The sequence below is a fragment of the Sturnira hondurensis genome, unplaced genomic scaffold (assembly GCF_014824575.4).
Source record: "Sturnira hondurensis isolate 20B ecotype Veracruz unplaced genomic scaffold, ASM1482457v3 Scaffold0001872, whole genome shotgun sequence".
NCBI lineage: Eukaryota > Metazoa > Chordata > Mammalia > Chiroptera > Phyllostomidae > Sturnira > Sturnira hondurensis.
This window is the reverse complement of record NW_028074503.1, coordinates 5,708,243-5,736,063: the sequence shown is the minus strand read 5'-3', so window position 1 is coordinate 5,736,063 and position 27,821 is coordinate 5,708,243. Positions and strand designations below refer to the sequence as shown.

General features: G+C 37.4%; 2 protein-coding genes across 3 annotated transcripts in view; one reads left to right on the top strand and one right to left on the bottom strand.

Moving 5' to 3' along the window:
* PSMA8 (proteasome 20S subunit alpha 8) overlaps positions 1-3,691 on the bottom strand; it is a 39,689-nt gene extending 35,998 nt beyond the window's left edge. Inside the window, exon 1 of the mRNA XM_037036870.1 lies at positions 3,570-3,691. Within this exon, the coding sequence (XP_036892765.1) occupies positions 3,570-3,671 (102 nt within the window). The 5' untranslated portion in view covers positions 3,672-3,691. The remainder of the gene's footprint in view (positions 1-3,569) is intronic.
* Positions 3,692-18,032: 14,341 nt separating this feature from the next.
* SS18 (SS18 subunit of BAF chromatin remodeling complex) overlaps positions 18,033-27,821 on the top strand; it is an 81,258-nt gene continuing 71,469 nt past the window's right edge. Inside the window, exons 1-2 of one of the 2 annotated variants that reach the window (XM_037032217.1) lie at positions 18,033-18,342; positions 21,216-21,292. In XM_037032217.1, the coding sequence (XP_036888112.1) occupies positions 18,274-18,342; positions 21,216-21,292 (146 nt within the window). In that variant the 5' untranslated portion in view covers positions 18,033-18,273. The remainder of the gene's footprint in view (positions 18,343-21,215; positions 21,293-27,821) is intronic. The other variant, XM_037032227.1, reaches the window with a different exon arrangement.

Sequence of the window (27,821 nt, the reverse complement as noted above, 5' to 3'; positions counted from 1 at the left end):
ACTCTTCTCACTGTAATAGTAATTTAGGCTTTGTCAGGACTATTTATTTGATTATCTAATATCCCTGTTACATAGTAATATCTCTAAGGACAGGAATGAGTCTTTCTCCCTTATGGTGAAATCCTAGGGCAAAGCACCACATTTGGCAGATGTTAAGTGTTCAGCCAAAATATCTAGAAATAATAAATGAATGTGCAGAAAGAACTATAGACACTGTTTAAGGGAAAAGAGAAAAAGAGATAGTAAGTAATAATAGCTACCATTTATTGTAATAATAGTTACCACTTATTAAATACTTGCTGTGAACCAGACACTGTGCAAGATACTTAACACACATTATTACTTCATTTTACTGTCACATGAACCCTATGAAGCAGGTGATATTTTGATGCCTATTTTACTGTTAAAGAAGCTGAAGCTGCCTTCACTGGTGTGGCTCATTGGGTTGGGTGTAGTCCTACAAACCCAAAGGTCAGTGGTTTGATTCCTGATCAGGACACATGTTTGGGTTGCAGGCCAGGCCCGATTGGGGGAGTGAAAGGCAACCAATTGATGTCTCTCTCCCACATCAATGTTTCTCTCCTTCTTTTTCTCCCTCCTTTGCCCTCTCTCTAAAAATAAATAAAATCTTCAAAATAAAACAAACCTAAATGGCCTTCTATGATACATATCTGGGTTTCATATTCACAATGATGATAAACTAATATACAAATGTGTACTGAATAAACTGCATGACACTGCAAAGAGCAGAGGCTTTGGAACTTACAAATTTAAGTGTGAATACGGCTCCATCACTTTTTAGCTGTACCTTCAGCAAACTTTGAAAGCTCTGAATTATAGATTCCACACATATTTAAAAAAGGGATTAGCCCTGGCTGGTGGAGCTCAGTGGATTGAGCATAGGCCTGCGAACCAAAGGATCGTGGTTCAAATTTCCAGTCAGGGCACATGCCGGGGTTGCAGGCCAGTTCCCAGCAGGGAACGCGCGAGAGGCAACCACACACTGATGTTCTCTCCCTCTCTCCTTCCCTTGCCCTCTAAAGATAAATAAATTAAAATCTATAAGTAAGTAAATAAATAAACGAATAAGGGATTAAACACTGTCATTAACATTAGATAATATGCATGAAATACTTGGTATAAAATAAGTATTACTTACATGTTTGTTTACTTCCTTCCTAGCCTCTTCACTGTATACCATGCAGTGAAAATACAAAAGGAATTATACCATCTAGATTCTCAAAGATCTTACCATACAGTTGGTGTGAAAAGACTGTTCAAGAGAATATGAGGCCAAATAGTAAATACTGTATAATGCCGTTACAGATTATAAATTCAGAAGAAGAAAAATATCCATGATGACTAGAATGGATCAGAGATGGCTTTATGAAGGAGAAGGAATGTGTGATCTTGAGGAAAAGTAAAGAGTGGCAGAAAGAAAGGTAATTTCTCCTCTCCCCTCCTACAAGGGCAGAGGCATATATTAATGAAACTATGAAGTTGCCCCCTTAATTAAAGAGGGTAGATAAAAATTATGAAAGACTTTGATGGCCAGACTGTGAAGCTGAGATTTGATAAATCAGGAAATATGGAACTAATAACAATTTAGGGTCAAGGAAAGGACAGAATGAGGAATGATAATAAATCTTGTCTTTTTCAAGAGAATATCATGAAGGACTCATATTTTTTTCAAAAGAAAGGTATTACCTCTCCAAAGTGTTACTCAAAGATATTTTTCATTTATAGAAAAGAAAACTGACAAAAAAAACAGGTCTCTTGTCTCGCTTCATGCTGTAAAATAATCATCAAGAAGGAGATAAAACCCAAGGCCTCAAATTGTGGCCGATATAACTTTTTGAATTGCTATCATATTCACATACTGGTCAAAACTGGTCAACCCTGGCTTATTTATAACTCATATCAAAGATCACTTATAGACTGATTATTTTGTGACATATTTTAATAAACAGTGCCACTATAAACTTTATCCCTTGAAAAGGTCATAGAACCCTCATGGAAACACAATCAATAACTCCATACAAAGATGCAAATTGTAATTTCAGAATCCCGAGACAAAACTGTTTTATCCTTCCAATGTATCTTTAAAAATGCCCGCTATAGGTATTTTTATATCCTTACCCTTTTACAGCTCATTACAAAGGAACTATCAATCAATTCTATAGTGTTCTAAAACATTTTAAATGAGCCAATGTGGATTCTTACTATACCCCAGTCTTCTCCCATTACTCTCTTTATTTTAGGCTCTAAAACTTGGGCATTATTTTCTAACCATATGCTTCATGCCAAGCTGGGGATTATATAACTTTCTGTTGTTATCAAAATGGCACCCTTTCGGTTTAAGCTACCTGAGGCTTTTCTTAAATTTACAATTCTAAAAAAATTACTTACAAAACAGATGCAAAACTAGTGGGTCCCATTAAATAGAAAAATACTTTAAAAATGATAAGATTCTTTCCAGTGTTTTTTTTTACTTTATTTACATTTGATAGATTTATAATACAGGTGAACTATTATTTCCTTTCATAACTAAGTTAGCATGGAAAGTGAGAGAAAATACACTCAGTGCTACACTTAGAAATGAACTGTGTACCTCATAGCTGGTGTCTAAAATTCTACAACAAACTGGCTCATGAAATTTGAGAGATTAAAAAAGAAGATCATTCTGTACCAAAGTTGGAAGATTTGAGATAATCCATCTTTGGCCATCAGAGTATTTTTGTCATTTTTTATTTTTATAAACTATAAAATTATTAAACATAACTAAAACTTGGCAGTAGTAACACAGCTACCCTATTTAAACGTTTTTCAGAAATGTGGGTAGGTGAATTTAAAGTAGGGTACAATCTCTACAAGAATTTCAGTATTATTTAAAAACCAAACCAAAAAAAAGAAAAAAACCTGGCCAAAGACACTCGGAGGTTCTTGGGGCTTAGAGCTCCTAAAAGATTGCCAAATATTCGGGTGCATATAACAGTACAGTAATTTTTAACAAGAGAATGTGTTTGATACGTGGTTTAGCTATTTTAAGTATATCCTCACCAACAAGGATTTAATTTTACATCGGTTTAGTCTGTATTTCAGGGACAGGCATGATCAATTTTTAATTTTTATTATAATTATGATTAAACAACATGAAGAAACGGTTACTTTTTATGCATATATGAATTCCCGATTAAGTGGACCAAATGCCTTCAGGTATGCTGTCAAGAGGCTGAAAGAAATCTCCCGCCCCCCGCCCTTACTGTCAAAAACAGCATTAGTTATCTACTGTCGAGGCACCTACACACACACACACACACTTTGCACCTGGGGCTATCGTTAAACGAAGGCAGTTGCACAACAGAAGCCTATGAAATCTACCAACTTTTACTCCATTGCTTCCAGCCAAAACTTTGGTCATCTCCCTCAATAAAAGGAACTTGAAGCAGTGTTCCCAAGTGGGAGACTCCCCTTTCGTGTCCACCTACACCGACAGCTGGGCTGGGACAGCGGGGTGCGGAAGCCCTGACACGGGGCAGGGGGCGGTGGTCGAGAAGCTGCTTGCTCACCGCTGTGGATCCTTTCTTCACTGCCTCCTGGGCATATTCTACTTGGAAGAGGTGTCCATCGGGGGAGAAGACAGTGATTGCCCGGTCATACCGCGACGCCATCTACAACGATTTCCACTATGTGTTGGACTCTACAACAGCAGAGGCCGAGTGAGGAGTCACCCCGGCTGCCACGTGCTACCCGGAAGTACTTAATCAAGCGCCTGGAGCTGCCGCCCGGAAGTGCCCGCTACCGCTTTTCCAGCAGGCGTGCCGACGTCATGAAGCCCGCAGTGCCAGCGGAGACAGTCCTCGTGCTTGCCTACCCGTGCAAGGCTGCTTTTGCAGGTTGGCGGTATTCTGCTGCTGCTCTTAGTGCCTGGCATGTACGTTCCAGTTTTTCCACTAGTGTTGCCCCAGGGGTGGTGTCACATCACTCCGGTTATGAAAATGGTATCAAAGATTAGGGCTTAACAATGAGAACTTCAAAGAGCAGATATTTCTGCTTTTGTAAACCCGTGGTGAGCTAAATTCCTTTGGCTTTAAATTCTACATTTGGGCCCTGGCTGGTGTAGCTCAGTGGATTGAGCACAGGCCTGCGAACCAGAGGATCGCGGTTCGATTCCCAGTCAGGGCACATGCCTGGGTTGTAGGCCGGTTCCCTGCAGGCCAACTCCCAGCGGGGGATGCACAAACAGCAACCATACATTGATGTTTCTCTCCCTCTCCCCCTCCCCTCTAAAGGTAAATAAATAAATAAAGTCTTAAAAAAAAAGAAATGCACAACTGAATTTGAGACAAGTGGCTCTACATTCCACAAGCTATTAATAAATACTAATAAAAAATAAATTCTACATTTACTTCCCTCTCGTTAGCTTGTATTGTTTCAACACAATGGAAAGATATTTTCAAAATAGTGTTATGTTTTGTACCTTGTGATAAAAATACAGCAAGTGAAAATAGTTGTACAATGACAGGAATTAAGATACTATTTTAATCAAGTAAATGTTTTATTTTTATTTATTGTTTAAAGAATTTATTTATTTATCTTTAGAGGGGAAGGGAAGGAGAGAAGGAGAGGAATATCAATGTATGGTTGCCTCTCATGCGTCCCTTGCTGGGAACTGGCCTGCAACCCAGGCATGTGCCCTGACTGGGAATCGAACCACAATCATGTGGTTCGCAGGCCTGCGCTCAATCCGTTGAGCTGCACCAGCCAGGGCTCAAGTAAATGTTTTAAAAGACAAAAATATACTACTTAAAAGATATCTGCAAATTTAACTATAGTAGGAAGCTAACCTGGTGCAATTATTATTACCTGTGAAACAACTCTAGTCTCTTTGTCCTCGTCTATAAAATAGGAATATCAAAAAATTAATAGCAAAGTGTTCGAGGCTTCAATGTTTTTATAGGCATGAATAATTCAAAATGGTGCCAAGTGGGTATTATACAGCTAGGTTGAACTATTATTATTATTTCCATGTATTGTTTAATATATGTTATTTTTCCATTGGGGAGAATCTTAGTGTTGGTGAAACCAATCTTAATTAGAAAAGAAAAAAAGAATAATTATCCCCAAAAGAGGAAAACTCCATTCCCTCTATTCCAAAATGTTGGGAGCTGCCCTGCCTGGTTTCAGGAGCTGTAAACAACACCCCCCTTCCCTCACCCACCCCCACCAGTGGCTAAGGCTGAGTGAGTGACTTAAGGACCATAAGCCACTAAGGAGACAAAGCTTATTTCCCTGGCAAGATCCCTGCTTCTGCTCCTTTTACTTCATCCATAACTAGCCCCCAATGCTTGGTTGGTTAGCCAATGACTGGTAAGATTCCTCAAGGGAGGACTGACCTAAGACAGGCACGATCACATGGAGGCCCCAGGGAAGGATTTGGGGGACTACAGCAAAAGGGGGTGATGGACCCTCACCCTTCCGCTTTGACATAGCCTGAGTCCACATTCTGTCTGTGAAAAGTCTCCTAACCTCTTGGCTGCCTTACTTCCCTGTCTGACTTAAGCCTGAAATGGTATCAAGATTCAGAAGAAAAGAAAAACCCATAGGAGTAAGCCTCATATTTTCTCCTTGAGGTGGTTAATGCCTATTTCCAATGCCTAGATGAAGCAGGTCTTTGACAGACAAAGATTGGAACTCAAAGCCTGTCAAGGTGTGAAGGTCACAGGAAACACCTAGGCTTTTGTTTGGGCCCCACAGGGCCACAACTCTGAAGTAAAAGTGAACCAGAAATAGGCCAGCTCTCACAGGGACTAAGCCTAAGTTTTGAATCCTATCAATCCATGATTGGGGTAGAGCAGTGTTTCTCAAACTGTGGCCCACAGATCTTTGGAGGTATCCAAAAACCTTTCAAATGATTCACAATGTCAAAACTATAGCCATACCATCAAAACAGTATTTGTCCATTCACACTGACAGTGCACAAGAAATGGGTAAAACTGCTGGAATCTTACCATGAGTCAAGGCAGCAGTAGTACCAAACTGTACTAGCACACATTGTATTCTTTACCACATTGAGCAGTGATGAAAATATGCCAATTTCATTTTAGAATGGCATTGAATATGCAATAAAAATTAATTTTATTAAATCTTGACTCTTGAGTACCTATCTCTGAAATTCAGAATAACAAAGTAGGAAGTACATGTAAAGAACATCTGCTGGCTTCAAAGGAAGATGGTTGGCTTAGAAAAAGCACTTTTGTAAATCTTTGAGTTGCTGGCTAAACCAGCCCCATTTTTTCATGGAACACCATTTATAAATGAAAGAATGACTGACAGGTGGTTATTGAGAGTTTCATATCTGGGCAGACATTTCTTAAAAGTGAGCACAATTAGCCTTTTTACTCAAGAAAAGCAATAGGCATTATGTGTTTCTGAAGATAAAATTAAAGCTTTCAAGCAAAAATCAGAATTGCAGAAGACTTGTATCCATCACCATGAACTTGACTTCTCTACAACTAAACTTTACTGATAAGATTGGTGTTGATATTAAGGTGTGATTTTAAAAAATATACTGCTACATTTGGAAGATACGCATAACTCAGTGACCAGTATTTTCCAATGACCAAGCATGATATACAATCATGCATAAATTAAAGAGGCACTCAAAGTGCTACATAGACCAATGGATTTTAATGTAACAGAGTACTTAAAGTTTGTTGACATGATTTTAGGCTATAACTTTTAACTTTAAGAAAGTACCATGTTTTGAGTATTGGTCTAGTATCCAAGATGATGTAATGATTGAAATTACTGAATGATTGATCTGAAGTGATCTAAAAAGGCTATAAAAGTACTTCTGTATATTCCAATACATATATTTGTAAGTTTTTTCTCTATACTTCAACCAAAGTAACATATTGTAACAATTGAATGTAGAAGCAGATGTGAGAATCCAGCTGTATTCTCTATTAAGCCATACATTAAAGAGTTTTACAATCTCATTCTTCTAATTATTTTAAAGTTTGAAAAGTATAGGTTTTTAAAATAGAAATATGTGAAATATGTCAATATATAATGTTTATTTTTAGTGTACATTGATTACTAAAACATCTTACTTTTAATTTTTAATATGATAAATATTGATATGTCACATAAAAGCTAAAATAAAATTTTTTAGGTCTTCAGTAATTTTTAGGAGGTTAAAATTGTTTCTTGCCCTGGCTGGTGTAGCTCAGTGGATTGAGCGCGGGCCTGCAAACCACAGGATTGAGGTTCGATTCCCAGTCAGGGCACATGCCTGGGTTGTAGGCCAGTTCCCAGCGGGGGACTCACGGGAGGCAACCATACATTGATGCTTCTCTCCTTCGCTTCCTCTCTAAAGATAAATAAATAAAATCTTAAAAAAATTGTTTCTAAGGCCAAAAAGTTGGGAAGTACTGGGATAAAGTATTGCTAGTGCCCCTGGCTGATTAGCTGCCTGCTAGGAGCAAAAATAAATCCTCTGCAGAGGAAGATAAATAATATCACGCAGAACCTCATATAATTGTTGTAGTTTCTCATGTTTAATAATATCCTGTGCTCAATGAAAAATTAAATATTCACACAAAAGAAAAGGTGAGACCAAAGAACAAGAAAAACACCAGGCATTGGAAACAAGCGAAGATCCAGGTAATAGAGTAATCAAATGCAGATTTTCAAAACAAGGTAATTATATTCAAGTGATTAAAGGTAAGATCAAGATTTTCAGCAGTGACTGGAACTATCAATAAAACAGCTATTGGAAATTGTAGAGAGGAAAACCACAGTAATTGAGATTGAGAGCTCAATAAATGGATTAATTCATTATGATCAGCACCACATCTCTCAAACCAAATGAGCTAATTGGCCACTCTAAAATCCACTATCATCACATTAGACTTAGTTGAAGAGAAAAGTGGGGAACTAGAAGTTTAAAGAAAGAAATACATATATATATATATATTTATATACAGATATATACAGTATGTATACATAATCTCCACATCAAAGCATAAACACTTGCCCCAGGGGTTTTATCACTTGTGACTCCTAAGAAAGAAATAACACCAATCTGTATAAAGGAACCATGGACAAAGACAGCAGGGGCAGGGCAGGTTGCTGGGAGAGGACTAAATGTGGGAGGTGAGGGGCAGGTAGGGCAGGGGAGAGTAATGAGGGACAAATGGGGACAGCTGTAATTGAACAACTAAAAAAAAAAGAAATAACACCAATCTTATATCAAGTCATCACAAAAATAGAAAGACTGCTTCTTTTATGAAGCAACCTAACCTTAATAAAACCTGGGTATAAGAAAGGAAAATTGCAGGCCAGTTTTACTCATGAACAAGTATACAAAAATCTTAAGCAAAAAAATCCTAAACAAATACACACATCAGATGAATATCACACCAAGTTGACTTTATTCTAGGAAGTAATCAATATAATCAATATAAATCAATATCTAATACCATATTGACAGATTTAAGCAAGGACTGTCAGACAACTTCCCTGTGACCAAATCTGGCCCACTGCTAATCCTGTTTTTGTAAATGAAGTTTCATGGGAACACAGCTATGTCCATGCATTTCTATATTGTTTATTACTGCTTTCCTGATCAAATGAAGAGCTGCACAAGTGCAATGGGCCCAGGATGGCCTGAAAAACCTAAAATAGTTACTGCTTGGTCCTTTATTTCTATAACTTTGCTGACTCATGAAATGGAAAAAATTTACCTCAACAAACACGGAAAAGCATTTATTAAAATTCACCTCTCTTACAGTCTCGTTGGTTTATAATCTAAAAGTAGAAACATTTTCTTTTAAAAATTTATTTATTTTTTTTTAGAGAGAGGGGAAAGGAAGGAGAAAGAGGAGGGAAATATCAATGTGTGGTTGCCTCTTGCACGCCCCCCACCAGGAACCTGGCCTGCAACCAAGGCATGTGTCCTAACTGGGAATTGAACCAGTAACCCTTTGGTTTGCAGGCCACCACTCATCCACTGAACTATACCAGCAGGGCAGAAAGAAATTTTCTCAATCTGCTAAAGGGGATCTACAACTAACTTCCAGAAAACACCATCCTTTATAGTTAAACATTGGATCTTTTTTCATTTGAGATCAGTGCCTGCTGTCGTCACTTCTAGTCAGCTTTGTACTGAAGATCCTTCTAAAGCACTATAAAACAAGACAAAAGAAAAACTTAAAGAATTGTGAAGTAAAAACTAAAAGGCATGTTATTTTTAGATGACTTAATTGTGTACATAATAAAGAATCCAAAATAAATTACACATGTTACTAGAATTAGTAATGAAATTAGGAAGCTTGATGGACACAGGACTGATATAAAATAAATCAATTATATTTCTGTAAACCAAAAACAGACAATTAGAAAATAAAATAAAAAAGGTATCATGTATAATAGTATTCTTCTAGACAAGACATATAGGCCTCTGCACAGAAAAACCTAAAATATAATTGGAAGAATCTAAAAATGATCTGTGTAATAGAAAGCCTGTATCAAATTCATGAGTCAGACAACTCAAATTGATCTAGATATTTAATAATACAGTACCAATAAGAATCCCAATACTTTTTCCCTTTGGAATTACTTTCATATTTAGATTTAATACAATATAATGAGTTTTTACAAATGTAAACACCCATATAACCATGACCACAATAAAAATATAGAATATTTTTAGCGTCCCTCCAGATTCCCTTGTACTCCTTTGTAGTCAGCATGCCCTCAGCCCCAACCCCAGTCAACTGCGATGTACTTTCTGTCACTAAAAATTCATTTAGCTTTATCTAGATTTTTAAAAAAATTTTATTTATTTATTTATCTTTAGAGGGGAAGGGAAGGAGAGAGGGAGAGAAATATCAATGTATGGTTGCCTCTCATGCGCCCCCTGGCAGGAACTGGCCTGGAACCCAGGCATGTACCCTGACTGGGAATCAAACCGTGATCCTTTGTTCACAGGCCCCGGACTCAATCCACTAACCTATACCAGCGAGGGCTTTATCTAGATTTTTATATAAATAGAATCAACAGTATGACCCCTCTTGAAACACTCATTATTTTTGAGATTCATCCACTTTGTTGCATAATTAATAATTCTGTCCTTTTAATTTCTGAGAATTGTTCTATTGTATGACTGTACCATAATTTATTCATTTATGTGTGTTGAATATTTGGGTTGTGTCCAGCTATACGTTATTTTTATGAAATGTGCTATGAATGTCCAAGTCTTTGTGTGGACAATACATTTTTGTTTCTTTGAGGTAAAAGGTAAATACCCAAGAGTGCAATTGTTGGGTTATGAGCTAAGTATGTTTAACTTTATAATAATTGCTAGTTGTTTTCCAGAGTGGTCGTATCATTTTGCACTCCCACTAGCAATGTATGAATGTTCCACTTATTTCACATACTCCCCGTAGTTTGATGTTTCTTTAATTTAAATCATTTTTGTCAGTATGAAGTGGTTTTTCAATATGACCTTAATTTTCATGTCTATGATGATTAGTGAGAAAGCAACCCTTCATGTAGTTATTGGCCACTGATACAACATTGTGAAGTGTCTAAATCTTTTGTCCATTTTTGTTAATAAGGTTGTTTATCTAATTGAATTATAAGGGTTCTTTATATATTCTGGATAAAACTTTTTGTTTTTATGTTTCATAAGTTCATGTTTTCTCCTAGACTATGTCTTGACTTTTCATTTTTCTTACAATATCTTTGAAGAGTAGATTTTCATTTTAATGAAATCCAATTTATCAATTTTTCATTTATGCTTCTTATGTCATATCTAAGAAACATTTCCTTAACTCAAGGTTATGAAGATTTTCTACATTTTTAGTAGAAATTTTAAAGCTTTATTATTTATTTATTTATTATTAGAGAGAGAAGGGAGAAAGAGGAAACATCAATGCACGGTTGCCCCTCAGACTCTCTCTGCTGGGTACCTGGCCCACAATACAGGCTTGTGCCCTGACTGGGAATTGAACTGGCAACCCTTTGCTTTACAGGTTGGCACTCAATACACTGAGCCACACCAGCCAGGGCTAACGTTTTACTTTTTAAACTGAGCTCTACAATCTATTTCAACTTAAATTCTGTGTATAAGTGAGGAAAAGGTCAAAGTTCATTTTTAAAAACAGGTATCGAATTGTTCCAAAACAATTTTCTTCATTGAATTATATTGGCCTCTGTATTAGTTCCTTATGGCTACCGTAATAAATTACTATAAATTTGGTGGCTTAAAATAACAGCCATTTATTTTCTCACAACTCTGGAGGCCATAAAGCTGAAATCATGGTTTCTACAGGACTGCATTATATTATGCTGTTATTCTTCTTTTAAGAAAATGTATAATAAATGTGATTGTTATGTTAGTTTAATATCTGTTAGGACAGTAGTTCCTAACATTAAATGACTTCATAATATTTTAGGGCATATTGCCTAATTCAACCATAAATGTTAGTTGTATTAGTTTCCTATTGCTGCTGTGAGAAATGATCACAAACTTAATACAACAAAAATTTGTTATCTTACATTTTGGAGGTCAGATGTCCAAAGTGGGCCTCACTGGGTGTAATTAAGGTTCTAGCAGGATGGTATTTCCTCTGGAGGCTCTAGGGGGAGAATCTGCTTCCTCAACTTTTCTAGCTTCTAGAGGCTGCCCACCTTCCTTGGCTCCTGATCTCTTCCATCTCAAACGCCAGTCAGATCTTTCTCATGATGCCATCTGCTTATGACCCTTCAACAACTGTTCCTCATTTAAGGATATTTGTGATTGCTTTGGGCTTATTCAGATAATCCATGTTAATCTTCATATGTTAAAATTAACTGATTTACATCCTCAATTCTATCTGGAATCGTAATTCCACTTTGCTGTGTAACTTACCATTTTCATAGGTTATTTGGAGTGGGAGGTGGCCATCTCTGTGAGGATGAAATTATTCTGCCTACTATATTCATACATAGGAAAACTAGCTAGTTCATAACAGTTCTTAGGTAATTAGTATTCTATAATCCTCTGCATAAATTGTGAAGCAGTTCAAGAACAGTTACTATATTTTTTTACTAAAGGGTATAGTAACTGCACATTATGCACAAAGGCCAGAGAACATTCTAAACTCAAAAAAGATCACTTGATCTGTAAGTTATAGCCAGAAAACTTCCTAAGGGTAGACTGCACTATCAAGTACTTGGAACCTTTATTAATCTTCAAGTATATATATTTTCCTAATTAGATTATTAAGAAATTTTGTCCTTGTTTACTAATTTACAGTATCCTGTGTTTTTACATACTTTATCTGTTAAAATTTAGGGCAATCTCAAAGAATCTAATGTAAGATAATCAGTACATGGGCTGTACATAATAAATATTAAATAAATAAATGCATTATTTCTTTTTAAAAAATATATATTCTTTATATATATATTATCGATTATACCATTACAGTTGTTCTATTCCCCCCTTCATTCCCTTCCACCCTGCACACTCCCTGCTCACCATTCCCCCCTTTAGTTTATGACCATGTGTCTCAAGTTCTTTAGATTCTATATTTCCCCCACTAGTCTTGTCCTCCCCCCTATCTATTTTCTACCTACTGTCTATGCTATTTTCTGTACCTTCTCCCCCTTTCTCCCTCTCCCACTCCCCTGTTGCTAACCCTCCATGTGTTCTTCATTTCTATGGTTCCACTCCTGATCTAGCTGTCCTCTTAGTTTGCTTTTGTTTTAGGTGTGGTTGTTAATAACTGAGTTTGCTGTCCTTTCACTGTTCATATTTTTGATCTTCTTTTTCTCAGATAAGTCCCTTTAACATTTCATATAATAAGGGCTTGGTGATGATGAACTCCTTGAACTTGACCTCATCTGAGAAGTACTTTATCTGTCCTTCCATTCTAAATGGAAGCTTTGCTGTATAAAGCAATCTTGGCTGTAGGTCTTTGGATTTCATGACTTGGAATACTTCTTTCCAGCCCCTTCTTGCCTGTAAGGTCTCTTTTGAGAAATCCGCTGACAGTCTGATGGGTACTCCTTTGTAGGTGACTGCCCCCTTATCACTTGCTGCTTCTAGGATTCTCTCCTTCATTTTGGTCTTGGCTAATGTAATTATGATGTGCCTTGGTGTGTTCCTTCTTGGGTCCCACTTCTTTGGGACTCTCTGAGCTTTCTGGATTTCCTGGAAGTCTATTTCCTTTGCCAGACTGGGGAAGTTCTCCTTTATTATTTGTTCAAATAAGTTTTCCACTCGTGGCTGTTTCTTTTCCCCTTCTGGTACCCCTATAATTCAGGTGTTGGAATGTTTAAAGATGTCCCAGAGGTGCCTAAGCCTCTCCTCATTGTTTTGAATTCTTGTTTCTTCATTCTTTTCTGGATGGATATTTTGTTCTTCCTTCTGGTCCATTCCATTGATTTTAGTCCCAGTTTCCTTTCCATCACTATTGGTTTCCGGTGCACTTCCCTTCATTTCAATTAGTTTAGCCTTCATATGTTCCTCTAATTTTGGCTATAATCAACCAGTTCTGTGAGCATCCTGATCACCAGTATTTTGAACTGTGCATCTGAGAGGTTGGCTATTTTTTGGTCCCTTAGAGTTATCGGCTCTGGGGTATTGATTTCTTCTTGAGCCATATTTTGGACTGTTCATGCCTGTTACATATGAGGAGCGGAGCCTAGGTGTTCACCAGAGTGGGGCAACTCAGTCGCTGGGTTGTGACGATTACGTGGGGGCGGGGTCAAAGAGGAGCAATGGCAGTTCCGTCTGCTGCCGCCGCTGCCACCGTTCCTGTGGCCCACTCAGTCTGTCCCAGTGCACGCAAACATGCGACTGTGGTCAGCCCTCTGCCGCTGGGTTCATCCGCTGGGGCCTGCACTGGCCATCTCACCGCTCACTCTGTGGGTTTATCTGTGCGGGAATGTGTGACCGCGGTCAGTCTGCCCTGCACCCTCACTGTGTCCGTGCTGCTACTCTGGCTGCCTGCGTGCCTGGGTTGGGGATCTTTCCTGCCTGACCCTGCTCTGCTGCTGGCTCCTCCCCTCCTACCGGTCCTGGTTGAATGGTTTGTTGTTGTCAGACTTCAGTATAGTTCAATTTTCTGTTCTTTGGCTGTCTTTGTTTACTAAACCTTTGTTGTATTCAACGCTGGTTGTGGGAGAAGGCTCAGTGTTTCCACCTATGCCTCCATCTTGGCGGAAGTCTAGGTAAATATCACACCTTATTATTTCTAATAGCCCTTCAGATAAGGTAGCTGTTTTTCGGTAAGGCGAGTGAAATGCAGAAATGATCTGCCCAGTATCATGCCATACGTGGGTGAACTGGCAACTTCAAACCTTTCTATTCGTCGCAGTAGTAAGTTAAGTAAGGTGGCATAGAGCTTAACTATTGCAACCTTATGGTTTTTTTTAAAGCAATACTTTCCTATAATATCCCCCAAATAGAATTGCTTCAGCTCCTCCTTAGTTCTTTCAATGTGTAATACTGCAAGAAGAAGTGGAAATGCCCTAAATAAGCTCTGTTGTTGTTTACTTTGAACGAAGTCTTCCGGAGTATTGAAAATATTTTATGGAGAATTGGGAAAGGTGATTTGGTCTTGCTGAGAATAATGATTATAAATACAGATGTATGCTGTTCTCCTTACAGCCTTGAAAGCTGTGGAAGCCACAGCTTGAAGTGACTCATCAAATGCTCTGGAGACACCAGAAATATTTTGAAAGACGTTACCTGAAGGGTTTTGCTCTGAGCCCAGTGAGGAGCAGATAGGCTAGGTCTATACCTTCCCAATGTATTCTAAGACTTTATGGCCGCAAAGGGGCTTAAAATACCAGCAAATTTGATGGTATGTATATTCCATTATTATTAAACAATAAGTATTAAAAGCTTGTATCAATATCTGAATATGTTTTTTGTGGATTTTGGTCATTTTAATACCATCATTATATAGTTTCACTAAATATTGAGCATAATCCTGGAGCACTTCATCAGTTTGGTGAAATGCATTTAAAGAATACAAACAAAGTCACATAGATTAGAATTTGAAACATATTTGAAAATGTAACATGGATACATTTCCTAATACCTTTTTGGAAATTAAATGTATCTACACTCATTGGTGTGAATAATCAAGAATTAATTGTTCATGCAAATATTTTACTTAGTCTGAGCCATTGTATATGTTCTTCAATTAGGACTATTTTAAAAAAACCCTTTAACCTCTTCCTGATGTGACTTCAATTCCTTCTTCAGATGTCTCAATACAGAGCAGTCTAAATAACGAGACTGATTTTTCCAGTGGGGGAGGTGGTTGCCTGAGTAGCTCATTTTTAAGTTCCCAGAGTAATTTCTCAGACTCGGCCAACTTCTCATCTTTATTCTCCATTTTATCCTTTATAAAATGCTGGGACTTCTTTATTCTCCTTTTCCTCCCAGCTCTACTACCACTCAGTCTGTACCTTGGGATTTCTTTCTCTTCAAAACTATGAAGCGAGGAAGGATAATGATGCTGCTAACTATCCAGTTGGCCAAAAAGTTACTTTGTTTTTTTCCATAAGATGACTGTAGTAGCACTGTTTTCTTTAACTTCCTTCAAAACAATTTTGTTAGTCTGTATTGTAACAGTTGTCATATCAGCATGCATTAAAAAAAACTTATCAAAATTGGTGAATTTTTGTGTAGCCATTTTAATATTGAAGATGGAAGAAAATACACAACAATTTTAATAAAGCATATTATGCTTTGTTATTTCAAGAAAAGTAAAAATGTAACTGAAATGCAAAGAAAGATGTGTGGAGTGTATGGAGGAGGTGCTGTAACTGATAATGTATCTAAAGTGGTTTGCGAAGTTAGCTTGCTCCTCGGTAAAGTAGACCAGATCAAGTTGGTAGCAATCAAATCAACACATTGAGAACAATCAACATTATACCACGTGTGAGATAGCTAACATACTCAAAATATTCAAATCACTCCTTATTGGTGAAAATGAAAAATGTGTCTTTTATGGAAAAAAAACCATACTGAGTTTTTGGCCAACTTAGTATTTTCCTTAACTCAGGGCTCTTACAGTGTTGAAGGCTCCAAAATTCTAAGAAAGTTTCTCTAGGCTGCAGTCTTCCCTCTCGCTCTTTGAATTTTCTACTTTTTCAAGTTAAGCTTGAGAGTAAGATAGGGTCCTTTTACAGTGTCTTCCCATGGGGGATGGTTTGTATTTCTCGTTGGCCGTTACTTCCAATGTTTCCTAACAGAATTTCTGTGAAGGCCACATGGGAAATAAAAATGGCATTTTTATGGCACACAGGATATTATAGAAAAGACTGTGGTTATCCACGCTACTCTGAAAGAATAAACACCATAGGCTGACCTGGTACCTGTTTTCAGTCGATTTCCTTTCCTGTTGTTGGGGAGCAACGATTTAAACAGAGAAGGCACCTCCTTGGAATATAAGTTCCCTTGGCCCCCTCTTTTTAGTAGAAATTCGGACTATTCTTACTAGTTTGTATAGCTGTTTAAGATTTCATTGCTTTCTACCAAGCAGAACTGGAGCACTAAGACAATTTTTCATTTTTCCTACTGAAATATTGTTCTTAACTACTTAGGTACTTTTATAATAAGAGAATTATAAAACCCAGGTGTTGGACAAGACTTAGTTTCTGTTCTGAGTTTAATAGAAGTTTTTCCAATTCAATGTCATTACATTAAATCCAGCTATACCGGAGTGTTTTTTTCCAATGCTTAGGATAGTGAAAAACAATAATTACTACTACTAGTAGGAGTGTAAATAGTCTTCTCTTTATTCTTAGGATGGCTTGAGTTTTCTCATCATTTAGGTCTCAGTTTAAATATAACAAAGACTTCTCATCCTAACTCATGTGAGGGCCCGTTATTCTTTCAGTCCCTTGTTTGCTAGCCTTTGTTATAACTTTATATTTGTTTCTCATGTCAGCTCTATCAGAATGTAAGCTCGAGAGCAGGTCCTGGGTCCAGCTTGTTGAGCTCTGTCGGAGGTTGCGTAGCACATAGAATACACCCGAGTTTGCTCAATTAATTAAACCCATGGCTTTTTTTGTGAAAGTATTTTAAAACAGAAAACTGTAAAATACGACTTATTTTTCAGTTTGTTTTATATAGGACTGAAAAACCAATTTTGAGCCTAATTATATAAACTTTTCCTTTGTGTTATATAGAAATTACCCACATTTTCCCATGGTCTTTCAATAAGTTGAGAACTTTGGTTTTCCTCCTCACCCTGATCTGAAGCCTGACAGTTTAAACCTAATTTACAAGACACTAAACAACTGAAAAAGAAAAGAGGGTGCCTTCTTACAAAACTTAATTCCAAAGCGCCAAGTCAGATGCAACTGACCTCACATTTCTACTAAAGGTTTGTCCCAAGAGGCGAACTCCTCTCCTCTCGTTCTCTAACCAAGTTGGCCGACTGCCCATGAGTACTGGACACAGCTTTCCTTTCCCGATTTTGGGCCAAGCTTACTTCCAAATGATTAAGTACGATTGTGTGAGTGCAAGACTTAAGGCTCCGAAGGGCGCGTTTGGGGCGTAGCCGAGCCATTTAAACTAGCGAATCCGCGTTTACTAGTCCTTCCACCTCTGCCTCAGGACGGCAGATGCTCCATGGTTCGGCACCAATTCCCAGGTCCTTACCTTCTTCCCTCCTTCTCCCTAACGCAACGGGACAAGTTCGGGCAGCCACTTCTTCCCAGGAGGGGTGAGCATAAAGTTGAAAAACTGAACTAGACCCAGAGCGGAGCGCCGAAACACAGTTGGAGGGACGCTGCGGCACGCAGGCGAGGGAAGCAAGTAGCACCCGCGTGAAAGGGGCGGGCCGGCTGGGGCCGCTCACATTTCCTGTGACAGGGGCAGCCCTAGCCTCTCCCTCTCCCTCCGCGGCGGGACCATTTCCTGAATCGCTGAAGCGGAGGGAGGACCGAAGAGCGGCCCTACCATTAGCTCAAAAGGACGGGGGACACGGAAAAGTAAAAGTTGAGGGCCAACAGATTAACAAAGAACAGTAAAGTTCTTCGGGGACTCTGGTTCTGGAGGTAGATGCTGAAAGAACACGTCTATCGGCCAGAATTGCTCCGTTAGGCCAGCCAGGCAGCCTGTTTGTTCCGCACTGGGGTATCACCCCTCCCCGCTTTTCCAAGGTGGCTCAGTCCGAGAGGCCGGCGTCTTTCCCCCAGTTTGCTTTTCACCCGGAGCGCTTGGGACTTGCCGATAGTAGTGACGGCAGCAACATGTCCGTGGCGTTCGCAGCCCCGAGACAGCGAGGCAAGGGGGAGATCACTCCCGCCGCGATTCAGAAGGTGAAACCTCGCGGGGACGGGGATGCCAGGCCAATCCTGCCTGTGGGAGACCCCGGGAGCTGAGCTAGGAGTCGGCCGGGCTGGGGTCGGAGACGGGCCTGCTGGGAGGCGGTCGAGTAGGACTCCAGAGCCTCGGGCTGTGCCTGAGTGGGTGGCTTAAGACAGCGAACCGGTCCTCTCGCGGAGACCTTCACGCGTTGGAGCTCTTTCCTCCAGGCATAAAAGCCCAAGTAACCGCCGCCGGATTTCTCTAGGGATGGGGCGGTGTTCGGGCAGCGTGGCGTGTGCGCCCCACGGTGGCGCCTCGCGGCGAAGGGCTGTTTTTCCGAGCCGGCGCCCCCTGCCACCCTGCATGTTGCTCCGGAGTTACTTTAGCGTCGCCCCTCCCATCGCACCGTGGCTGCTTCGTGTGGAACAGACCTGAGGTCCCGGGAGGCCGAGGGGAAGTCACTACCCGCCGCCGGCTGCAAACTCTGGCAGAGTTGGGGAGCTCCCAGGAGAACTTAGGGGACGCTGCAGAGAGCCTTAGTGGAGTCAGAGCGGCGGGCGAGGGAGAGCCCGGTGGACTTAGCAGTTACCTCCGAGTCTCCTCCATTCCAGGTTCACCCCATATCCATTTACATCATTGAGCTCCAAGTCTAGGCTCTGAGGCTGCATTGGTGAGCCATGGCCTCTGCCTTCAGGGAGCTTACAGTAGTCTGGTGGTGGAGACAAATCTGGTTATCGTGACTAGGTACTAGAGTCGTGATACCCACGGAGCTGCGTTCCTTTTAGAGGGTGGTGTGTTGCCTCTTGTTGCTGTGTTACTGCCAGTTAGGGACACAAAGGTTCTTTATTGTCTTTACCTTTTGTTGCCTACGAGCAAGGCAGCATTCTGAATTTTATTCAGCCAGATTTTGAAAAGTTACTTGCTCAATTTCAGTTTTGTTTTATGCACTGGAGTAAGGATGAAAATTAAAGAAAAGTCAACTTTTAGTTTTGAGGGCACCATCCTATGCCTAATAGATTTAACATTTTTAATTGAATTCAATGGGGTGACATTGGCTAATAGTTATATAGCTTTCAAGTGTACAATTCTGTAATACATCATCTGTATATTGTATGGTTTTCACCAGCCAAAGTCAAGTGTCCTGCGGTCACCATTTTATCTCCCCTTTGCCCTCTTCTACTTCCTCACACCCCCCCTGTTGCTCTGGTAATCACCATACTGTTGTCAGTATCTTGAATGAGTTTGTTCGTTTTGCCTAATTCCTTCATCTTTTCATCCAGCCCTCCACCCTCTCTCCTCTGACAGCTGTCAGTCTGTTCTCAGCTCTGTTTACTGTAAGATTCTTTGCAGTGTGGCATTTGATATTTGCTTGCTGCTTTATTTTATAAACTGAGCGGCTTGGCAGTGCCTGGATATGCAGTGTTTTCATATAGTGCATTGGGCTAAGTCTGCAGCCTGGCTAATAGCTCTAAGTACATATGGAAACGTATTTCCTGCGGTGGCTGGGGGGCGGTTAACTTTATTTTTGGACTGTTGGAAGGTCCTTAGATTTTCTTTTTTCTTCTACAGAATTGTTCTTACATCTTAAGATACATCTCATAGGTGATTGATTCAGGAGATGTTTGCTGATCAATTAGTTTAATCCTCAGATGAGAAGGGGAAATAGATTTCAAATTAACTGCCTCATTCTACAGTGTGAGGGATTGATTTTAGATATGAGACTGATAATCCTAACGATGATGTTTCTTAGGTTGAAGAATCTACTGAGAAGATATGTTGTAAAATCTTTAGATTGGACGAATATATCTTAAGGACAATTTTTTTTTTGGCATTCGATGGTTCTAATTTAAGGAATAACTGCACTTTTTGGAGGGGCATGTTAATGTAATTTTTTCCAGCAGAGGAAGATGGTGATTCATGTGCAGAAAAGAAGTTGTAGTTAATGTTAAATGCATCTTCATTTTTAATTGAAAGCCTTGCATTAACTAAATGACTGAAATGGAGTGATTATGGTATTCTTCATGCTTTCATGGTGGGGGGGAGGGAAGTACATGAGAAACAGTTACTTCTGTCCTTTTATCTAATAGATAAATCTGAGACCCTGAGATCTTAAGTGGTTCTGTACAGGATAGCAAGGCTTTAAAATGAACTGGCTTTTTGCTACATTTCTACTCTTTCCTCGGTGTCACTTTGCTTGGGTGAATTTAACCCTTAAAGCCAACATTGCCTTCAGTTGTTATAAGATGATAGAATGATAAGATGATATGCTTTTGTTTTTAAACTTTTGGGACAACTAAATTACAAGGTAAGCTCATAAAATCCACAATAAATACTATACATATATAGAAAATATTGTGTTTGATCCATATTTGGAGAATCACAAAATCAAACTTGGAAAGTAGCTAGCTATCCCCTCAAGCCTCCTGGGCTAAAGTTTTCTTGTATTTTCTTCATTCTGGATGAGGACAATTTTTCTTTACTATTAAAAAGTGTTAGAATGATACAAAGCCAACTTGGACTCAACTTTAGTCTTAACAGGCTAAAGCTTCTGTTAAATATAGCAGAGGTAATTAAGTGTTTGAATGCAAAAGAAACTCCATATTTTTCCTTCTGGGCTGCAGGTAATAACTCAGAGGGAGAATAATCAGAATAATTAAAAAAATTGTTGATTAAACATACCATTATTCTGGAGGTGTAAAATAAGATTTAAGAGACTTGAGTGGTTTCAGTTTCTGTATAGATAAACATTTGTAGAAATCTGAAGAATTTTTAACGAACTATAGAAATGATTCCTGAATGTATAGTCTTGAAATGTGAAGGATTTTTGAAAAAATTTTACTTGATTTACTAGATTTATAATAAACTTTTTCTAATTTTATTTCAGATGTTGGATGAAAATAACCATCTCATTCAGTGTATAATGGACTATCAGAATAAAGGAAAGACTTCAGAGTGTTCTCAGTAAGATTGACATGAAGTTTTTAAAAATTTTTCATTTTTCTGTTGGTTAACTTTTTACTTTTCTTTTTAATAGCAGCTTTACTGAGATACAGTTTACATTACCATACGGTTCACTCATTTTAAATTATATAATTCAGGGTTTTTAGAATATTCATACAGATGTACTGCTATCACTTCAGTTAATTTCAGTCCATTTTCATGATCCTCAAAAGAACCCCTGTGCACATTAGCAGTCACTCCCGGTTTTCGACACCTAATTCCCCACCCCTGACAACCACTAATTTTTCTGTCTGTAGATTTGCCTGTCGTTGGCATTTCATATAAATGGATTCATACAATACGTGGTCTTTTTTGATTGACTTCTTTCACTTAGCATATTTTCTAGATTCATCCATGTTGAAGAATGAATTAGTACGTTTTTATTGCTGAAAAATTTCAGTTGTCTAGATGCCACATTTTATTTATTCATCAGTAATAGATATTTAGATTGTTTTCATTTCTTGGCTATTATTAGTAATGCTACTGTGAATATTAGTGCATGAATTTTGTGTGACTTCTTGATATTTACAAAAGAAAAATTTGTTCTCTGGGATGGAGTGGGCATTGTTTTTTCTTATACTACTTATACTGCATTATAAAATAATGACTTCAAATTTGTATATGGTCCAATTTGTGGAAAAGTTACATCTTTGTCTTAATGTATGTAGGATATATCGTTATATCCATGTATGTGTTGTGAAAGCAAAGGTCGTATCTAATAAATAGAGAATTGGTCATCATTCCCAAGAATGCAGTTGGTTAATTTGAAGTATTATGTCTGAAGTAAACCGTATCCCTTAATAAAATTTGATGGAGAAGAACAAACAATATTTTATGAAGTCTCTAGAACACTACCACCCAGTAGAAGTATATAGTGAGCCACATAGGTAATTTTATGTTTGCTTGTAGACGTATTAAACAAGTAAAAAGAAACAGGAGAAATGAATTTTAATAATGTATTTTAACTCATTATTTCCAATATAATATCACTTCAGTATATAATTAGTATAAAATGTATTAATGAGATAGTTTACATTCTTTCATTCTTTTATTACATTCTTTTGTGCATCTTTAATACTAACGATCTTTTGGACTAGTCACATTTCATTGTGCTTAGTTAGTGGCTGCTGTTTAAACAACATAGCTCTAGAATATTTTATTCTCACTATCACATTGGGGCACATTTGTCTTTTTAGGAATCTCACTGGTGTGCTCTCAAGTAGATTAGATAATGCATTTAGTTTTCATGTGTCTTGAATATATTTTGATCTGGAACTGATCCTTATTGTTTCTGTTATCTTTAATGATACTGCTGATGTTGTTGAAGAGTACAGAGCAGTAATTTTGTGGAATGTCTCTTGGATTTGAGAGGTATCTCCTCTTGATTAGATTTACATTGTGCACTATTGACAGGAGTATCTCGTATGTAATGCTGTGTCCCCAGTGCACTCTGAGATAGCCTCAGATAGCCATATGATTTGTCTCGGTGTATGTCCCAATGTTTGTGAAAACTTTGGTCACTAAGTTAAGGTGGTGCCTGCCAGTTTCTCTGCTGTAAAGTTGCTGTTTTTGCTTTATAAATTTTTATTTATCTTGTTGGGGAAATACCTTGAGACACACATATGCTGTTTCTTATCACACTTTCTTTTATATTAATGTTAGCATCCACCAGTGATTCTTAAATGAAACGGTTATTTCCATGGTGGTTGCCAAATGGTGACTAAATACACCATTTTTCCACATTTATTTGGAATTCTACTGTAAGGAAGAAATTTTCCATCCCTTGCTGCCATTCATTCTTTCATTCATTCATTTATATTTGAGTGGACTTAGAGATTCTAATTGTATTCCATAGGTTATAATCTGTTATTTTCTTTTCTGAAATTATTTCTGATATTGGCCACTGGTAGCCCCTCAATTGTGTTTGTGATGGGTCTCTTATTTTGACACTTCTTATTTTCATTTAAAAAGTTTATCTTGTACTTGTTCTGCCCCATTGTGGAATCACTCATTTCTTTAAGCCCTGGTTCTTTTTTGGAAAATTATGTTTAGAAACTTAGGTCTGAGTGCTAGGATATATTACTTTCTAATCACAGCACATTTTGCATTTTATATGACCATTTTATGTATATTGTTTCTTTGATAAATCTTGTCTGTTTATGTTTGAAAGTATTCTTTCAAATAAAATATATTTGAAAATTAACTAACTTATCTTAGTTTAACTTCCTTTAGTTTAACTATGGGTAATCATCAGTGGTAAGGAGATTACTAACTCCTTGATGTCAGCCGTGAGATGATAAAAGTTGAGAGGTTCTAATTAGAATTATTTTCACCTATAGCTTTTAAAACCCTAGATAGAGCCAAGGGGTTTGTTGGGCAGGACTGGTTCAGAAGGGACCCAGCAGTATAAGGCACAGAGAAGAAATACTTCAATCTAGAACCATCTTTTCCAACTTGTGTCAGCAAAATTTTATACTGTTTCATTCTTTATATTCTTAGCCTTTGTTTTTTTGTAGATAGGCTCATTTCCCCCACTCTTTGCTTATTGGAATAGACTTCATTTTTACACATATTTGTACAAAAAGGGCTTAAATTGGTTTAGGTAGAACTTAAATTATGCTTTCTGATAGATTTCAATTCATTCCTAGAGTTCTTTAGTTACTCTTTTCTTAAGTTGTCAGTATTGGTTTGTATGAAGAGAAAAAAAAATTCCTCCTCTCAATCTCAATGTTTTTTTAATAGTAGGAGAAGTAAAAGTAAAGAGGAACATCAGTAAATGATAGCCATCTGGGAATTTATAGTTAAAAAATTTTTTTTATCATCACGCAAGGGGAAATGCCTTTTTTTTTAAACAGTGAGGGGAAGGGAGGGAGAGAGAGGGACAGAAACAGCAATGCGAAAAAGACACATCAACCAGGTGCCTCTCCTGTGTACCCTGACCAAGGGACTGAACCAGCAAACTAGGCATGTGCCTGGACCAGGAATTGAATCTGACCTTTTGGTCACAGACAAGCTCCAACCAACTGAGCCACACTGGCCAGGGTGAAACTGTTGGTTTTTTTTTAATTGAAAAACAAGTTGTTTTTGTGAAGGCAGTATATCATTATAGAAAATTAGAAGACAGCCAAAAAAGGAGGTAATGAACACCATATGCCTGCCACCAAACATTTCTCTGGTGACATGTTTTCATATATTGCACTATATACCCTTATCTGCATATACACATGCATACACTCACATATTATGTTCATGTGAGTCAGTGAATCAGTTGTGGAGCTCATAGGCACAGTCTTTCCTTTAAGTTCTGATAACATGAAAACAAAGATAGCTCTTTTGTGATGTTTGGTTTGAGTGTTTTCTAAATCAGTCTATTTGTTTGCTTAAATATAAATGTATTTTTTTCTATTTTAGAGTGAGTGCAACTGTTTTAGAGTGTACTGGCAATAATTATCAAGCAAGAAATTTCTCTTCATAATATAAAGGAATGTGGTTTTAAATCTCTACTTAGGAAGGTGATTTTTATTCTATAAATTGTATTTCTGTTGTCTTAACATAATCATCATAGCTTCTAGGTAAAGTTTCTTTTTTAATGAAATTGATTTTGGATTCATTTTTAAATTATCAATAAATTTAATAGTAGTTATTTTATCTTATTCAAGGTAATTGATATAGTTGCTCTAGTGTAATCTTTGGAAAGTGAACTAACTACCTCTCATTTAACAGGTTAATAATGATGGGCATTTTGGAATCATCAAACAAAATGTTGAATATGTTTTGTATCTGCTCTTAGCTTATATACTGGATTTTATTTTATTGATGTAGACTATTTTAGAAATAACGATACACATTAAAAAAGTAAACTGTTTCAGTGACAAATATACTATTTACAGAAAAAACAAAAAGTTTCTCAGGAAAATGTTTTTTTAATATTTGTAGGAGAATCTACTTTTTATTATCATTTCAGCAGTCTTGGCTGAAGCCATATTTTTCTTTTTTTTCTTTCTTTTTTTTTTTAATATATTTTATTTATTTATTTTTAGAGGGGAAGGGAAGGAGAGAGGAAGAGAAACATCAATGTATGGTTGCCTCTCGTGCATCCCCTGCTGGGAACTGACCCCTGCGGGGAACAGGCCTGCAACNAAAGTTTCTCAGGAAAATGTTTTTTTAATATTTGTAGGAGAATCTACTTTTTATTATCATTTCAGCAGTCTTGGCTGAAGCCATATTTTTCTAGTAAATCTTTTTAGGTGACACAAACAAACTTACAAAAGTAGAGTATATAATATTTTTATTGATATTCATTTTTGAGCCTTAGATAAACTTACTTGAATGCTGTTAAAATAACAGATTTGCACAAAATACAACCCACTGCAGTTAGAAAAGACCAGTTAAAAATACTCATTTTTACCTACTGCCTTACATTAGGTGAAAAGATTTGATGCTTTTGGGACAATTGGAGAAATCTAAATGGGTTCTGTGGATTAGATGGTAATACTGAATCAGTAGTAATTTCCTCTTTATAGTGGTTGTACAGTGGTTATATAGGATATACCTTTGTTTGGGGGAAATTGACACTGAAGAATTAGTAGTAGTGAGGTATTATGTCTATAACTGACTCAAGCCATTTTGGAAAAAGTGTGTGTGCTTGCGTGCATGGGTATGTTGGTGAGTATGTTTGGATGGAATAAGACACGTGGCAAAATAGTAATGATTGTACAGTGTAGGAGGAAGATATTTAGGGTTCTTTATATTTTTAAAATTGTAAGCTTAAAATTTCAAACTTATAAAGATGGTTGGGGAAATGGCTTGAAATTAAAGTACTCAATACAAAATGCTCTAATTGTAGATGTTTAGAACTGTAAGGGGCTTGAGATCCACTCTAACCATTATTTTACAAATGAAACCTTAAGAACATGACAGATAAGATTTAACAGTATTTTAATATTGACTTAACTAAGTACTAATTAGCATGACTAAATTCTTTTCTTGAAGGGTCATGAGTAAACATAGTCTCTTATTAGGTTGGATTTTTATTTTTGGTAGAATGGTCAGCAGATCTCATATCTGAGTATATTGCAACCATACTAATACTCAGAAAAGAAAATAAAACTTGAAGGAATAGATGTTGAAATGGGTTTTATGTTCTTATTAAAAATAGCTGGCTGGTTTTGGAAAAATGGCAAGATTGTGGAATCCCGTATCTTAAGTTTATTTGCAATCTCTATAGAATAATGAAGTAGTTTCAGCTAGTGGTGCCTGTTAGTGCTGTTTGAAGAATTTTGACAGCATAATTAACCGCTATCAGTAATTCAGTATAATGTAATAATTCTTGGTCCTTATTTATATAAGGGTCATCATAACAACATGTCACATTCTGATTGAGCAACAATATAGTGTAAATATGAGGAGGACCATTAAGAGCATAAACTTTTTATACAACAAAAAACAAAAACAAAGGGAAACAAGGAAACTTTGGGAAGTGTTGAATGTCTATTATTGATACTTTGATTGTGATGATGGTATCACTGGTATTTGCCTATGTCCAAACTCATCAAATTGTATACAATAATGTACAGTTATTACCTGTTATAATAACTGTGTTCACTATAAAACTAATCCTTAATGATGTTGGTATACTATTATTTCCTCCATCTCTAGCATATTTTATATATATGTAATTGGAAACATCCATTCATTGTCTTAATAGATGTGTACTATAAGCACAACTGGTAATAATTGTACAGTAATGTACAATTATGTGTGGTTCTTTGTATATCAGTTATACTGGAATAAATCTGGAAAAATAAACAAAAAAGCATAACTTTATCAGTGAGGAAGCTTTAAGGTGCTCACTAATAGTGAGATACAAAGTTTTTCCCCCGTTAAGAAAAAAGTAGTGAATTCAGTTATTTCTAATGGGAAAAAGTAATGCAGCAAAGAATTTACCCTTGCCCTAGATGGTGTGGCTCAGTGGATTGAGCGCCTGCCTGTGGACCAAAAGGTTTGATTTGAACCTGCTGGTTCGATTCCTGATCGGGGTATGTGCCTGGGTTGCAGGCCAGATCCCCAGTTGGGGGGCATGTGAGGGGCAGCCACACATTGATGTGTCGCTCTCTGTCTTTCTCCCTCCTTTTCCTTCTCTCTAAAAATAAAATAAAATCTTTAAAAAAAAAGAATTTACTCAGATTCATTTTATATGGAGTATGTTTTAAAAAATTACTTCATCTGAGATCTATATTAGAATAGTTTATTTAGCTGAACAAAGTTGATTTATTTGCATTCATTTGTATTTAATATTTCCCAGTAAACAAAATTCTAAAACAGCTGAACAATTTGATATAAGATAAAAGTTTGTATCTTGAGGGTTTATTATAAACACTAGTAATTGTATCACTACTAATTTTAATCTGGTTTAGTCTTAGTTTTTGAAATTATAAAGAGTCTCTGGCTGGATATCTCAGTAGTTCGGAGCGTCATCTCTGTGCGCTGA